Source organism: Cucurbita maxima, unplaced genomic scaffold (assembly GCF_002738345.1).
Source record: "Cucurbita maxima cultivar Rimu unplaced genomic scaffold, Cmax_1.0 Cma_Scf00013, whole genome shotgun sequence".
Classification (NCBI taxonomy): domain Eukaryota; kingdom Viridiplantae; phylum Streptophyta; class Magnoliopsida; order Cucurbitales; family Cucurbitaceae; genus Cucurbita; species Cucurbita maxima.
Window position 1 is genome coordinate 3682189 of NW_019272029.1, and position 15900 is coordinate 3698088.

At 40.7% G+C, this 15900-nt stretch overlaps 1 protein-coding gene across 2 annotated transcripts in view; it reads left to right on the plus strand.

The window, feature by feature from the left end:
- The window catches only part of LOC111488513 (midasin), a 43515-nt gene extending 34785 nt beyond the window's left edge, over positions 1 to 8730 (plus strand). The window contains exons 57-78 of one of the 2 annotated variants that reach the window (XM_023136276.1): positions 192 to 267; positions 346 to 458; positions 736 to 794; positions 880 to 990; positions 1224 to 1292; positions 1394 to 1550; positions 2562 to 2656; positions 2743 to 2855; positions 2944 to 3173; positions 3268 to 3489; positions 3749 to 3967; positions 4051 to 4209; positions 4288 to 4512; positions 4628 to 4915; positions 4999 to 5169; positions 5356 to 5562; positions 5671 to 7371; positions 7459 to 7740; positions 7864 to 8043; positions 8178 to 8276; positions 8369 to 8494; positions 8591 to 8623. In XM_023136276.1, coding sequence (XP_022992044.1) covers positions 192 to 267; positions 346 to 458; positions 736 to 794; positions 880 to 990; positions 1224 to 1292; positions 1394 to 1550; positions 2562 to 2656; positions 2743 to 2855; positions 2944 to 3173; positions 3268 to 3489; positions 3749 to 3967; positions 4051 to 4209; positions 4288 to 4512; positions 4628 to 4915; positions 4999 to 5169; positions 5356 to 5562; positions 5671 to 7371; positions 7459 to 7740; positions 7864 to 8043; positions 8178 to 8276; positions 8369 to 8494; positions 8591 to 8623 — 4935 coding nt within the window. Of the gene's footprint in view, positions 1 to 191; positions 268 to 345; positions 459 to 735; positions 795 to 879; positions 991 to 1223; positions 1293 to 1393; positions 1551 to 2561; positions 2657 to 2742; positions 2856 to 2943; positions 3174 to 3267; positions 3490 to 3748; positions 3968 to 4050; positions 4210 to 4287; positions 4513 to 4627; positions 4916 to 4998; positions 5170 to 5355; positions 5563 to 5670; positions 7372 to 7458; positions 7741 to 7863; positions 8044 to 8177; positions 8277 to 8368; positions 8495 to 8590 lie in introns of both variants that reach the window. The other variant, XM_023136275.1, reaches the window with a different exon arrangement.
- The last annotated feature ends 7170 nt before the right edge of the window (positions 8731 to 15900 follow it).

The window sequence follows — 15900 nt, forward strand, 5'->3', positions numbered from 1 at the left end:
TTTTATTTTAGGGGGATGTAGATTCTTGACTGAAATTGATGTTAGTAAGACCTACCCGTTGGAACATCCATAATTATCGTGATGGGGCATATTTTTAAATCAATTCAGTTAGACCCCATATAGTGACCTCTTATGCAAGAAAGGCGAAACTATTAAACTTTTTGTCCTGTTTCTCATCATGATCTTTACAGGCTTTATCAAGTTTGCAAATCTTGGTTAACAAGGTGCAGACATTACCAGAACATGGGTCAAAGTTTTCTTCTTCTGGTAAGGACTTTTAATTATATTTTTTTGGTTTTGCTCTTGGAAGTCCATCTTACACAAGTTTTTTATATTAACTTGCAGAGCAACTGGAGCCTATACTTGAATTAGTTTCATCATGGAAAAAGATTGAGTTTGACTCATGGCCAGCATTGCTTGATGAGGTGCAGGACCAGTATGAAATCAATTGTGGAAAGGTGATATTATGGACCAATGTTGATTTATAAGACTACTTTTTTCCATAGGATGAGGGAGGGTTCTAATTCATTTTGGCCATAGAAAAGCTTTTGTTTGTTTACCTTGATCTATGGTTAAGGGATGGTTTTCCCCCTTGATATTGCTAAACAAGGTTTCAAGTGGCTGAAGCGCAGATACTTGCGTGTCTTCTTCTGACCAAATGCCTCTTGTCCTGAACAACTTATATATTACATTTTTTAGTACTAATAAAGTACTTCTGCCTCATTTTTGCTGCAGTTATGGTTTCCTCTTTTTTCTATTCTACGGCATTGGCATTCGGACTCTACCATCAGCAGGCATGTTCTTTACCTATTAAACCCTGCTCTCCAAATGTTTTTTATACGTCTGCTATTTATATCAACAGTAGTATGTTTATTGCAGTTTGGAGGATTTCATAAATACATCAAGTGTTGGGGAATTCAGGAAACGCCTTGAGCTTCTTTTTTCATTCCTTGGACAAATTAGAATTGGTGCATGCGTTAAAGTTTCCAGGTAACACAAAAAGTTCTTTTCTTAAATCTTGTTTGTGAGAAGTGGTATAAATAGGAAGATGAACAAAATGGATTGTGTGTGGTTATTGTTCATTCTTACATTCTATGAAGACCTGGGACAAACAAATTCAAGTCTAATGGTTAAAGTAGCCCCTCTCGCTTGATGATGATTAGTTTCTTTGGTAATTTGTATTTTGAACTCATTCCTTCTAATAATAAATTGTCTGAATGCAGTCCTTATGAGGTGGAACTATTGAAGGCCTTGTACAACTTATTTGGATATTATGTGCAATTTTTACCAATGTGAGTTTCAGTAGAAATGATATTTTTCTTCTCACTTTAGAATATTGGATGCATCTTGTATTGGTAGATCATGGGATATGTTTTTTTTTTTTCCACTTCAGAATATTGGAGCATATAGAAGGTTGTCGGAAGAAAATTGAAACGGAGTTGAAGGAAATTCAGAAATTATGTCGTTGGGAACGTGTTGAGAGTTATTGTTCTCTGGAGAACTCAAGAAGAAGTAGGCTGAAGCTCAGGAAGCTTATTAAGAAATACAGTGTAAGTGATAAATAATGACTTCCAACTTGCTTTTATACGTTTCTAGGGTCTTTGGTGCCTTCATTGAGCTCAAATCAGTTTAACAAATCAGTTTAAGAATTAGTCTTATTACGGGTAGTTCCTACAAAGGATCGGACTCATGACGTATACAATACTTTCATTCTCGATGTAGCTTGCTGCAGGTGTAGGACCATAAAAAATCGTAATCTCCTATACTCAGATTAAGGGATTCACTTCAATTGCAAAAGTGGTCTAGACTAGTCTAGCAGAATATTACTGCTTTCCATTAGCTGTTTCTGTCCTACAAGTCCTCTTCCTCCCCAATTTACCTCTCCGTTCCGGACGTACTGGATTTATAACATTTGAATTTCTCTAACATTCTACATTCCCGAAATGGATCCTATCAAATATTTCACATTTTCCATAAGTTAGGAGATGTTTGTGTAATTCATGAGTTAGTATCCAAACTGAGAATAAATGATATCTACTACTCAGCTTGAGGGGAGTGTCGAAGGGATATTTGTTTATATTTGTTTACCCCAGTATCCAAGGGGATAAAGTAGTGGGATTTAGTTATCTAGTATCTAGAGATTATTATTTTATATCTAAGGATTGTTATTTTGATTTAGTTACTTGCTATTTAGGGATTATTATTTAGATTTATTGTTATTTTGATTTTGTTACTTGCCTACTATTATCTAGGGATTTATTTAGATTACTAGTATCTAGTGAATTTAGATTATTTATCAATTTAAATTTAGTTAGTCTTTCTTGGACATGTAATTCTCTGAAAGTAAGGACATGTAATTCTCTGAAAGTAAGAAAAACATCGGTCTAAATTAGATTTTGCAACAATTTCTTTTAAAGTAAATTTGGAAATGTAGGCAAGTGTGACCTTTGGGTTGCATCCACTACTAGAAAAAATTATAGAGATCAACATTATAGATCAAGCGTTGACATTTTTCTTATAATTTTTCTTTTTGTTTCTACTTTTTCTCTTTTTTATTATAGGATCTGTTGCAGCAACCTGTGCTGCTTTTCTTCAACCAAGATGCAGGGAAAAAAGGGACCAAAATACAATCTCTTCAATCTGGTGCAGAAGACAGGTTAGTGTTTTTTCGTCTTCCTGCTGTTCCTTGTGACTGAGAGCTTCTTGTATTAAAATTCCTAATATTCCTTGATTGGTTCTTAGGTTTAATTGGTTTACTGACTGGAGAAAAAGTGTCCAAGGCGTGGTTCAAAATTTGTACCTAAATGGAACCCCTGAATACAAGTTATCATTCTCAAGTTTGAAGAGTGCTGAAGGTCTTTTTATTCATATTGATATTTTCTTATCGTTGAGTTCTGTTTCCAATTTAATGCTTATGAATATAAGAACATTGCGACTTTTCAGATTTGATTAGTGTTATTCAGCAATCAGAATCTCAATCGCATTCCCTTTCCTACCAAGAAGAATGGAAATCTTTAAGTTTTACAATTGAAAGAATATACCAGAGGGCAATCTATTGCGATGATATTTGGAAGGAATCTAAAAAGAGCCAAGGGAAGCGGAGGGCCTTGTCTGAACTTCTAAAGCTTTTGGAAGCTAGTGGTTTGTCAAGGCACAAGTCTATTTATTTGGAGGTATTTTACTTCAGATGTTAAATTTTCCTTAAATTGTGAAGCCATCTAGATTTTTATGTCGTGTTTGCTTAAATTATTTGTTTGGCCCTTTCAGGAGAATCCTAAATCCTGGTGGTTCCTTCAGCAATCAGATGACATTCAGTATTTGCTTCTGTCTCAAAGTAGATTGCCACGTGAAGTTTCAGATGATTTTCAGAATGTAGGATTGACTGCGAAAAGAAGTGAAACCATTGAATGCTATTTCAAGAGTGTAAAAGCAGTGTTGCACTTGCAGCAGATTTGCTTGAATTCTCATAAAGATGTTACCCGGGAGCAGGTAACTCCTATTTTGAAAGTGCCGGTAATCAATATTGTTAGAAATTCAGCCGTCAAGTGACCAGCATGATTTCTTGTCTCTGTCTCTGGGACATTGGTTTTCCGTACTAAACAAAGAATATTTTTCCTTTCTTGTTTTTTATAATATTGTCCTGCTATAACATATGCACTGTGGTTGGATTTCTTCTGTGTCCAGTTTTTTTTATGTTTCATGGATCCACAACTTACTGGCCCTTATATCTCGGTTTTTTCTTTTCCAGGTGGAGCGGTCATGCTCTTTTTTGCACCAACTTGTTGTAATACAGAAAAAGCAACACACTGTTGCGGATCACTTTGCTAAACATTTGAATCACTTGAAAAGTTGTGTATCACTTTTGGAAAAGTTGTACTCAAGTTCTAAGGTTTCCAGTGCTCGGAATGGTTCTGAAAGCAGTAGTTGTAATCAGGACATCATATATAGATGCATGTGGCAGCAGAAGGTCAGTTGATTTTCATTGTCTGATACCAACTTTATTTCATCGTTTTGAGTAAATTTTTTGACCGTCTTTTTGGATTTTTACAGAAAATCTTCGACAGTTTGAGTACAATGGCTTACGAAGAATCAATCCTGCTAAAATCCTTTAAAAATGTGCATTTGGAGTCCTGCCAAAGCATCAAATCTGAAGAAAATTGGATTCTAGAAGCAATAGAGAAATTTATGCCAGAGTTCCAGAAGTCAAAGGTTTAGAATTTAATACTTCATTTTGTATTATTTGGATGCAGTGATTGTTGCTCTATATTTATGAAATCCATGTTTCAGGAATGCCTTGATAATTGCCTTCTCGGCCAGAAGGAAGTTATATCTACACCTGCTAGTGTCTTGCAACCATACGTTGTTACAGAACAAATGAAAGAGCTTGTCATTCAGAATTTTGAAGTTATCAATATCTTCAGGGATCATCACTCTGCTTTGTCCAAGCGTGTTGCTAATCAAAGCTCGGTTGAAAATATTCTGCTTGGACATTTTAATGAAGTATTTGAGAAGGTTTGCCTTAAATAATTTTTCATCCCCATTATTTCTTGATGACCGATGCCAGATGCTCGTAAGTGAATTCCGCTTCTCAAAGATGGTCATTTGAAAATTTAATTTTTTTTTGCAGTCGAGTCTTGTTGAGGAAGAGTTCAGATCTGGTCTAGAGGCAGGAAGCAGTACTAGAATTGGTGAAAACTTCTCTGAGATTTGTAGCAGATTTAATGAAGCTCTTGAGGACACTTTCAGACACATTTTCAGCGCATTGGAAAATTTCAATTCATCCTGCTCTGAGAATAGTTTGCCTGCGGAAAATATAGGGAATGTTACTTCCTGGGAATCTTTATTGGACTTGTTTATGAAAAATTTGAGCTTGGACATTTTATGTGAAAAGCTTCTCAAGACAATCTCTTTTGCTGTAAGTTGATATTTCTCTCTCATTTTTCTACATTTTCTTTCTGAAATCGTGGCCTGGTTTTTCATTTGGAGTTCTGTGTTCAGGATAAACTGCTTTATACTTCTGGTACAAAACTTGAGGGCAATTCTCTCCCCGAAGATCGCATACTGCCGTTGCAATTAGGCGCTTACTTTGAGCAATTACATGTACTTTTAGACTTAATAAAGGATATTGGTGAGCGTCTGCTACAAGACGTACTTGACTTCAATTGCTCGGTAGGTTTGTCGTAACTTAATTATATCCCTTCAACTGAAAAATGATGCTGTACCATATAGTCGCCTCATGAACATTGATTTACAATTTGAAGTAAATCAGTGGCATTTGCATTTCATTTATTTCCACTGTTTATCTCAAATCTTCTTAGGTCACCTTTTTATGGTCTTACAAAATTTCAATGCCAGGTATCAGTAACAGCCAATGTGCTAGCAACAGTCTTAGCTAATCTGTATTCTGAAGGATTTGGCATTCCTACTAAAGATCCAGACGATGATGGTACGGATAAAAATGTTCAAGACGTGAGTGGAACTGGTATGGGAGAGGGTGCAGGATTAAATGATGTGAGTGACCAGATGATGGATGAGGATCAGCTGCTTGGTGCTAATGAGAAGGTATGCTATGCATAATCGTACAAGGCCCTTTCCTTTATAATCAGACTTCCTGTTTGTTGTTGTTTTCTATTCTTTATTGATTTTTCTAATAAGACATTTCTTGTTTAGGCAAGTGAGCTAGATGCTCCAAATGAAAACCCAAGTGAAAATGATAAAGGTATTGAAATGGAGCAAGATTTTGATGCAGAAACATTTAGTGTTAGTGAGGATTCTGAGGAGGACAATGAAGATGATGGAGATGAACAATTGGAGTCCACTCTGGGCGAAACAGGAGGTGAAAGTGATGTAGTTGGTGAGAAAATGTGTAACAAGGACGAAGATGAATGTCCCGATAATGCGAATGAAAAAGTTGAATCAGGGCCTCCAGTTGAGAATGAGGATGTTGGCCCTTCTGAACTTAGAGCCAACGATGAACTTTCGGCTTCTGCAGATGAAAATGGTAAGACAGATAATGATGAACAAAAAGAACAGAATGATGAAGGTGAAATTAATCCCGACTTTTTCGATGGAGAGGAAGATGAGGAGATGAAATTTGATAAAGAGCAAGAATTTTCTGAACCACCAGAGTCGAAGCATGAGGAGTCAAATGAATGTCCAGATCTGGAGATGGATGAAAAAGAGGATGCATCTTCTGTGCAAGATGAACTTGAAGAGGATGGAAACAATACTGAGAATGGTAATGTCGAGGAGAATGTGACCGATCCAATAGATGAAAATATGACTGAAGCTGAGACCGAGCGTGAAACCTCTGAAATGGACATTGAGGATGGTGAGCATGAGGAAAATAATCAACTGAATGCAATGGCACCAATGAATGATGCAACAGGGGCAGGTGAAAACGCGCAAAATGCCGAATCTGCTACTCGACCAAACGGTGGCTTGCAGTCGTCAAACTCTAGGAATGTTGACCTTGAGAAAAGCTTGTCTAGAAGTAATGAAATACAAAATGATGGTGCTCCATCAAGAGGCATGCCTAGTGGTGATGCTTCTGAGACTGATATCTTGGCAGCAGACTCATCGAGTGGTGGGAGATTCACTGATGATCCTTTAAATATTCAATTGCCTCAGCGTGAAGCGTCGTCTTTTAAGAAAATGCAACCAAATCCTTATCGGAATGTTGGTGATGCACTGAATACGTGGAAGGAAAGAGCAAGAGTTTCGGTTGATCTTGAGGCAAATAATGCAGATGTACAAGATGAGATGGAGGACGAAGAAGCAGAAGAGTATGGATTTGTTTCTGAATTGGAGAAGGGTTCTGCTCAGGCAATGGGACCCGCAACATCGGAGCAGATTGATAGAGCTGCCAATGATAATAATTTTGACAACGATAGTACTGCTGCCATGAAGTCCGACATCGCTGAGCCAATGGAGTCTGAGAAACAAGATCTTGGAACTCATGCTTTGAGTCGTTCCTCCATTCATAAGAGTATGGTAGATGATCCCGTACCTGTTTCAAATTTGGAGAATCCAACTGAAGAGGAATCTCAAGAAACTCAGAAAACTGAAGATGGTGATTCTACACCCATTTCGGATAATTTGGTATCCGTCAATAGAACTTACTTGAATGAGCCAATGCGTAAATTTGAAAAGCTCTCTGTCAGTGATGATGAGTTGGGGAAAGTGAACGATACTGAAGTAGTCCCTAATGAGCTGAAAAATAATGCAACCTCTCTCTGGCGGAAATATGAACTGCGCACTACTAGGTTATCTCAGGAGTTGGCCGAACAACTGCGTCTCGTCATGGAGCCAACTCTTGCCAGCAAGCTCCAGGGGGATTACAAAACTGGCAAGAGGATCAATATGAAAAAGGTATCTTCTATGCAATCTTCTCTTAAACTTGTCATTTTCTTCAAAAGAAACTCCTAAAAACAATCTATTGCTTGGAATGCATTCAAGGTCATTCCCTATATAGCAAGTCATTATCGCAAAGATAAGATATGGATGAGAAGGACGAGGCCGAACAAACGTGATTACCAAATTGTTATCGCCATGGATGATTCCCGGAGCATGTCTGAAAGTTGTTGTGGAGATGTTGCCATTGAAGCTTTAGTGACTGTATGCCGCGCCATGTCCCAACTAGAAATGGGAAGCTTAGCAGTTGCAAGCTTTGGGAAGAAAGGAAACATAAGGTTACTGCATGATTTTGATCACGCATTCACGGCAGAGGCTGGTGTCCAGGTATTGAATTTTCCGTTGCTTAATGTTCGACTCTTTATGCTTTCGTTACACTTCCGCCGTAACACCGTATCTAAAAATTACCAGACGCTCAAACCCTTTTATATCTGATGAATGTGTATACAGATGATCTCCAATTTAACATTCAAACAAGAGAACAGCATCACCGACGAACCTGTTGTCGACCTATTGAAATATCTCAACGACACACTGGATAACGCAGTCACCAAAGCACGTCTTCCATCTGGATTCAATCCCCTACAGCAGCTTGTTTTAGTAATTGCAGATGGACGATTTCACGAGAAGGTGATACACTTTCTCAGTTATTATTCTTTGTCACTGGACAAAACATTTTGGCAGTCTATTACTTTTTTTCCTGTTCTTTGAGACATGAACTGTTCATTGGATTATTTTCATAACCATCATTTTTCCTTTAACAGGAAAACTTGAAACGTTACGTGAGGGATATTCTAAGTCGGAAACGAATGGTTGCATTTTTGCTTCTTGATAGTCCCCAAGAGTCCATCATGGACCTCATGGTATTCCTTTTTTCGCTCGATAACTTCGCTTTCTTTCCGAGGATTTAGATTCAAATGTTCTTCCCATTTACTACGAACTCTCTGGTTTTCAGGAAGCTTCTTTTGAAGGTGGAAATATTAAGTTCTCAAAGTACATGGATTCCTTTCCATTCCCATATTACATAATTCTAAGGAACATCGAAGCTCTTCCTAGGACTCTTGGAGATCTTCTGAGACAGGTAAAAACAAAACCAATGGCAAAAACTTGGCTCTCATATCAGATGAGTTCTCTTTTCCTTTTGCTTGTTTTAATGCTCTTTTTTTCTGTGTTGCAGTGGTTTGAGCTTATGCAGAATTCTGGGGACTGAACTTAGGCAACTTTAGAGGGAAACATTGGATGTATATTGGCATTCTACGCTACAAAATGTAACTGAGTTCATAATTATTATCAATATAGATCACAAGTTTCCATCAATTATTTTCCCTGAAAAGCCTTTATTATCAAAGCCCTTTTTTGTCTCTACGAATGTGATCTTATAGCTTCATCTATCTATTCCTTTTAAGGCCTTTGTGTAGCCTTACCTCTTTCTTCCATTGAATTAGTACTCTTTCCAATTAGAAAAACCTTCTCGATTGTACTTTACGTATTCAAATCGTCCTCTTTGGATTGTATCTTACAAGTATGAATAATCTCTCTTTAAGATCGTGCTTTTACCCTAAATTCTTTTCAACTAGATGGGCCCAAGGAGGTAGCTTATAACTAAAATATAGGGATGAAAATATGAAGTTTTGGGTAAATCTCATATTTTACCCTAAATTTGGCATTTTATATCAATTTTAATTAAGCTTCAAAAAGGTTACTTATACCTCCCCTTATTATTCTATAATAGGTGCTTGTATTTGGGTCCTTGCAGGTTAGTCCATTTAGTGATATTGCACAATCAATTGCTAACAACATCAGATGCTTTAGTGATTGGATTCACAAGAAGAAAGGAAATTAGTGAAGTGCTAGCAGAATCATGGAATAAGGACAGCGTCAAAGAAACTTGATATTTTCTGATAAAAGATAACAAATAACTTAGAAGGAAAGCATACATGATTATCCTTGTAATACTCCAAGTCCACCGCTAATCGATATTGTCTTATTTTGGTTTTTCTTTTGGGCTTTCCCTCAAGATTTTTAAAACGCCTCTGAGAAGTTTTCCCACACCCTTATAAAAATGTTTCTCCTCTCCAACCGATGTGAGATTTCACAATCCACCTCCTTCAGGGTCTAGCGTCTTCGCTGACACTCGTTCCCTTCTCCAATCGATGTGGGATCCCCAATCCATCTCCCATCGAGGACACTGGACACACTACCTCGTGTCTACCCCCTTGGGAGTCAACCTTCTCGCTGGCATATTGCCCAGTGTCTTGACTCTGATACCATTTGTAATAGTCTAAGCTCATCACTAGCAGATATTGTTCTCTTTGAGTTTTCCCTCTCGAGCTTCTCATCAAGGATTTTAAAACACGTCTGCTAGTGAGAGGTTTCTAGACCTTTATAAAGAATATTTCTTTATCCTCCCCAACTGATATGGGATTTTACAATCCACCCCCTTCAGGGTCTAGCGTCTTCGCTGACACTCGTTCCCTTCTCCAATCGATGTGGGATCCCTCAATCCATCACCCATCAAGGACGTTGGGTGACACAATCGCACTTTTGAAGGCAGCGGACTAGCGATTGTGCGACATTCACTTTCCAACGACAAGTGAGCTAAGCCAATTTGTTCTTGCGTTGCCTACGGCCAAGCAACGTATGATCGAGCCTCTAGCCTCGATTTTAAAAGAAGGTTTTAGAAAACGAGGGCAGAGAGAGATTTTAGAAAGAAAGATTTTTGAAAGAGAAGTTATATAAGCAAGCAAGAGAAAGATAACGACTTACAATATATAACCTTGGGTAGGGAGAAGTTGACAACTAGTCATATCGCCCTATAGTACATTCGGAGGCATTTCATGTCTAGCAGGTCTAGACATGATATTTTTGAGGCGTCATACGTCCTAGAACTACAAAAGTAAAAACACTAGAATGAAAAGACATGACAAGGGTTTGGCTTGTCATGGGCATGCGGCCATGGGCACGCCCTGGACGAGCATGACCGTGACATCCTCCCCCACCTAATTGGTTGACGTCCCTGTCAACTGACTACTTTCAAACCTTGCGATGAGGGTGGCGGTGGAGTTCAGATCTTCGGCGCGTTCCCAGCTGGTTTCCTCTATAGGGAGATTCTTCCATTTGACAAGGAATTCACGTATCGTCCGTACAGGTCTTCCTATCTTCCTAACCCTGTCAGCTAGGATCTCCTCTACTTCTTTGGTTTCTTTTTGTTCCAGATCGATGCTCGGTCTCGTGATTGCATTTCGTTGGTCGTCATCTGAGTCAGGGTGGTAGGGCTTCAAGTTGCTCACATGAATTACTGGGTGGATTTTCATCCATGCGGGTAGTGAAACTCGGTAGAAGGTAGCTTTGATCTTTTTAAGGACTTCAACCGGGCCTTCATATTTTCGAACTAGTCTCTGGTTCTTTCGGCTGCAAAATCTAATCTGTTCTGGTTTCAGTTTGATGAGAACTTGATCTCCTTTTTGAAATTGAAGGGGGCGACGCTTCTTGTCCGCCCACTTTTTCATATGCTTGGAAGCCTTCTCTAAATATGCCCGGGCTATATCTGTTGTCTGCTTCCATTCTCTTGTGAAGTTTTGAGCTTGAGGGTTTTTTCCTACATAAGGATGATCAATAATATGGGGTAAGACCGGTTGTCGTCCACTTACAATTTCGAAGGGACTCTTTCCCGTAGACGAGCTTGTTTGACAACTGAAGCAAAATTGGGCGACATCTAATAGTTGTATCCAGTTCTTCTGGCGAGCGTTGACAAAGTGACGTAAGTATCTTCGAGCAAGCAATTGAACCGTTATGTCTGTCCATCGGTTTGAGGGTGATAACTTGAGGAGATGTTTAAGGTTGTTTCCAAGAAGGCGAATAACTCAGTCCAAAATGTCCTAATGAATCTGCCATCCCTATCACTGATGATGCTCGACGGAATGCCCCATAACTTTACAACGTGTTTGAAAAATAGTTGGGCTGTGAGTTCAGCCGAGCATAATTTGGGAGTGGAGACGAACGTCGCATATTTTGAGAATCGGTCTACGATAACCAAGATGGCGTCATATTCCCCGACTTTTGGGAGGTGTGTTATGAAGTCCAGATACACATTTTCCCAAGGTCTTGTTGGCACAGGCAGAGGTTCCAAGAGTTCTAAGACTTTGGCTTTCTCGACTTTGTCCTGTTGACAGATGAGGCACGTCTTGGTGTATTGCATGATGTCGTCTCGCATGTTTGGCCAGAAGTACCCCTTTTTTATTAGGGCGTATGTTCTTTGCCACCCAAGGTGTCTGGCCCATAAGGTATCATGACATTCCTGAATGAGCTTCTTCCTCAGTTCTCCCGTTCTTGGGACAGACAATCTGTTTCCTTTCGTCATCAGGAGGTCTCCCTCAACCCAAAACTTTCGTGTTTTCCTAACTTTAGCTAGTTCGACGAAGGCTTTGGCCGATGGGTCTTAATATAAATGTTCTTTGATGATGTCGCGCATCGATCCATCGATCTTACTTGAGTGAATATGGGCTAACATGCACAGGGCCGCATGTTCGCCCTTCCGACTCAGTGCATTGGCTGCTTGATTACTTTTTCCTACTTTGTGTTCGAACTTGAAGTCAAATTCAGCCAACGACTCCTGCCACCGGGCTTGTTTTGCAGTCAATTTTAGTTGATCGAATAAGTGGCAAATGGCGCTGTTATCCGTCTTCACTACGAACTGCGATCCCAAGAGATACTGTCTCCAGACTCGTAGGCAATGGACTACAGCCAGCATTTCTTTCTCGAAGACAGTGTATCTCTGTTCGGCATCGTTGAGCTTTCGACTTTCGTAAGCGATGGGGTGGCCTTCCTGAATAAGGACCCCACCTAGGGCAAAGTCGGAAGCATCTGTTTCTATTTCAAATGGCTTTGTAACATCTACCAACCCGATGACAGGACCTCTCGTCATGGTTGTTTTCAGATCTTCAAAGGTCATTTGACAATTATTTGACCACAACCAAAGGTGGTCTTTCTTCAATAGCTCTGTCAATGGGGCGGCTCGTCGTGAAAACCCTTCGACGAACTGTCTAGTAGTTGACTAATCCTAAGAAGGACCGCACATCGGATACGGAGTAGGAACTTTCCATTCTTGGATAGCTTTTAACTTATTGCTATCCATACTAATCTGTCCACATTTGACTACATGTCCAAGAAAGTTATGCATGTTTGTGCGAAGGCACATTTTTCTTTCTTGACATACAGTTGGTTCTATCACAGCTTGTCAAACACCAGCCTCAAATGCACTTTGTGTTCCTCTAGAGTTGTGCTGTAAACAACTATGTCGTCGAGGTATACTATGACGAACTGATCCAAGTATTCGTAGAAAACTTGGTTCATCAACGTGCAGAAAGTAGTTGGGGCGTTTGTCAAGCCAAAAGGCATTACTAGGAATTCGAAGGCCCCATGTCTTGTTACACATGTAGTCTTGGGCTCGTCCCCCTCGGCAATACGTACTTGGTAATACCCTGATCGTAAGTCCAACTTCGTGAAGTATTTGTCCCCGTGAAGTTGGTCGAACAAGTCGGATATTATCGGCAGTGGATATTTGTTGCGTACCGTCACCTTGTTTAAGGCTCTATAGTCTATGCACAAACGCAACGTCCCATCCTTCTTCTTCTGGAACAGTACGGGGGCTCCGTAAGGTGCCTTCACCGGGCGGATGAACCCCGCCGTCAACAACTCATCTAGTTGTTTCCTTAATTCGGCTAGCTCGGGCGGAGCCATCCGGTATGCGTTCTTCACTGGCGGCTTAACCCCGGGGAGGAGTTCGATTTCGTGATCAATGCCTCGACGAGGTGGTAATGTTTGGGGTAAGCTCTCTGGCATTATGTCGACATATTGTTTAGTACCTCCTTGATTTCATTTGGGACAGTTTCTTCGGTGGTCGCTTCCTCCATCAATGGTATGGCCATAAATGTAGGTTCCTCTCGTGCAAGTCCTCTTTTCAATTGTATGGCCGAGATCATTCGAAGATTACCTGGTTTCTTGATGCTTGCAAGTATTACTGTGGGGTTGCGATCGGTGATCATCAAGCATTTTGTCAGTGGCATTGGGATAACTTTGTGTTCTAGGAGGAACTCCATCCCAAGTACCACGTCAAAGTCGTCCATGCAAACTACGACAAGGTCTAGCTCTCCTGTCCAATCCCCTATTTTGAAGGGGACTCTTTTAGAAACTCCCACAATAGCCAAGGCCTCAGAGTTGACAGCTTTCATTTTCCCAGGGTCCTTTCCTATGGTGAGTCCCAATCTTCGGGCTTCTTGACCGGCGATGAAGTTGTGGGTCGCTCCTGAATCTATAAGAGTGCTCTTGCTCGGTCGAGAATTTATTGTCACATCTACGAACATGAGCTCTTTCTCTATTATCTCCTTCGGTTCGACCTTCCATTGGAGGGCTGACAAGAATTTGAGCGCACCCATTCGTGGGTTGTCTTGATCTTCCTTCTTGTCTAGCATAATCTCGACCCTTGCGTTATTGCTCTCTTGAATGGACACTTGGAGCACAGTGAGAGAGGCCCGATGAGGACAGTAGGATACTTTGTGGGGACCTTTACACAGTATGCATTGTAGAGGCGTCGTTGGGTGGTTCCTTTGATGGTAAGGTCCTCGGGATGTCCCCGCTTGGTTGTTATGAGGAGGTCTATCCGTCCATCCGCTTGGTCTGTCGTTACCTACGTTCGGTTTGTTGGGGCTTCCATTTCGATGACCTGGTGGCTTGTATGTTTTGCCCCCAGTGTTTGGGGCCGGTGTCGTTCTTCTTTGGGATCGCTTCGTTACCATAGTCTAGGAGTCTCTTGGCGCAGGCCATTGAGGCAGCTAGGGTTTGGACCTTGTTCTCATGTAGCTTTGTTATGGCCCACGGCTGTAACCCATTTATAAAGAAGAACACCTTGTTCTTCTCTGATGTGCCCCTGATATCTAGCATAAGGGTTGAGAACTATCTGCATAGTCCCGTATGTCTCCAGTATGTTTCAGGGCTACTAGTTTCTCCATTGCCATATGTCCTGCATTTTCGGGGAGGAATTGGTCTCGCAACTCTTTCTCGAGGTCTTCCCACGAGTCGATGGTGCACAATCCATCCTCGATGTCTTGCACCTTCGTACACCACCAAAGTTTGGCGTCGTCTATGAGATACATCGAGGCTACAGTCATCTTCTTGTCGTCGGTACAAGCCGTTGTGACTTTGAAGTACTGTTCGACATCAAAGATGAAGTTTTCCAACTCCTTGGCGTCCCGATTCCCTTTGAAGGCTCTAGGGTTTGAGAATCTCAGTTTGTTGGATCCTGCATTAGTTTGCCCAGCCGTGACGTTCTCCACGGCTTTCATGGTCACTTCAATTCGAGTGCTCATAGTGGCCATCCTTTCTTGGATGTCGTCGATTGTTGTTCTGAATTCATCAGCTAATCCATTGAACAAGCTCATCATTGTATATTGTAGCACGTCGAACTCTTCGCCACGTCCCTCTTTGTGCGCGACAGAGCTATCCGGACTACCAGACGGTTTTGGGCTGCTCGTAGGAGCAACTTTTTCTTCGAGCGAGGTCACTCGAAACATCAGTTCTGCGATTGGCAACCCATCCAGGCGGTTGCCAATTGCGTCGATTTCTACGACTTTCCCACGCAATTCGGTCACCCGTGCTTCCAGGAAGCGGAGGTTAGGGACTTCTTTGAGGAACAACATTTCCTCCTCTATTAGCGTAAGCCGGTCGACTTGTGCTTTGGGTGTCGACTTTGTCGCCGACATGTTTTCGGTCTTTACTATGTCACGGAGCTAACAAAGCTCTGATACCACTTGACACAATCGCACTTTTGAAAGTAGCGGACTAGCGATTGTGCGGCACTCACTTTCCAACGACAAGTGAGCTAAGCCAATTTGTTCTTGCGTCGCCTACGGCCAAGCGACGTATGATCAAGCCTCTAGCCTCGGTTTTAAAAGAAGGTTTTAGAAAACGAGGGCAGAGAGAGATTTTTGAAAGAGACGTTATATAAGCAAACAAGAGAGAAATAACAATGGCTTACAATATATAACCTTGGGTAGGGAGAAGTTGACAACTAGTCATATCGCCCTATAGTACATTCTGAGGCATTTCATGTCTAGCAGGTCTAGACATGATATTTTTGAGGCGTCATACGTCCTAGAACTACAAAAGTAAAAACACTAGAATGAAAAGACATGACAAGGGTTTGGCTTGTCATGGGCATGCGGCCATGGGCAACACGCCCTAGACGAGCATGACTGTGACACTGGGCACACTGCCTCATGTCTATCCCTTTGAGGTTCAACTTCCTTGCTGGCATATTGCCCAGTGTCTAACTCTAATACCATTTGTAATAGCCTAAGTCTACCGCTAGTAGATATTGTCCTCTTTGGATTTTCCCTTTTGAGCTTCCCCTCAAAGTTTTTAAAACGCGTTTGCTAGAGAGAAAGGTTTCCAAACCATTATTCTATAAAAAAAAAAAAAAAAAAAAAAAAA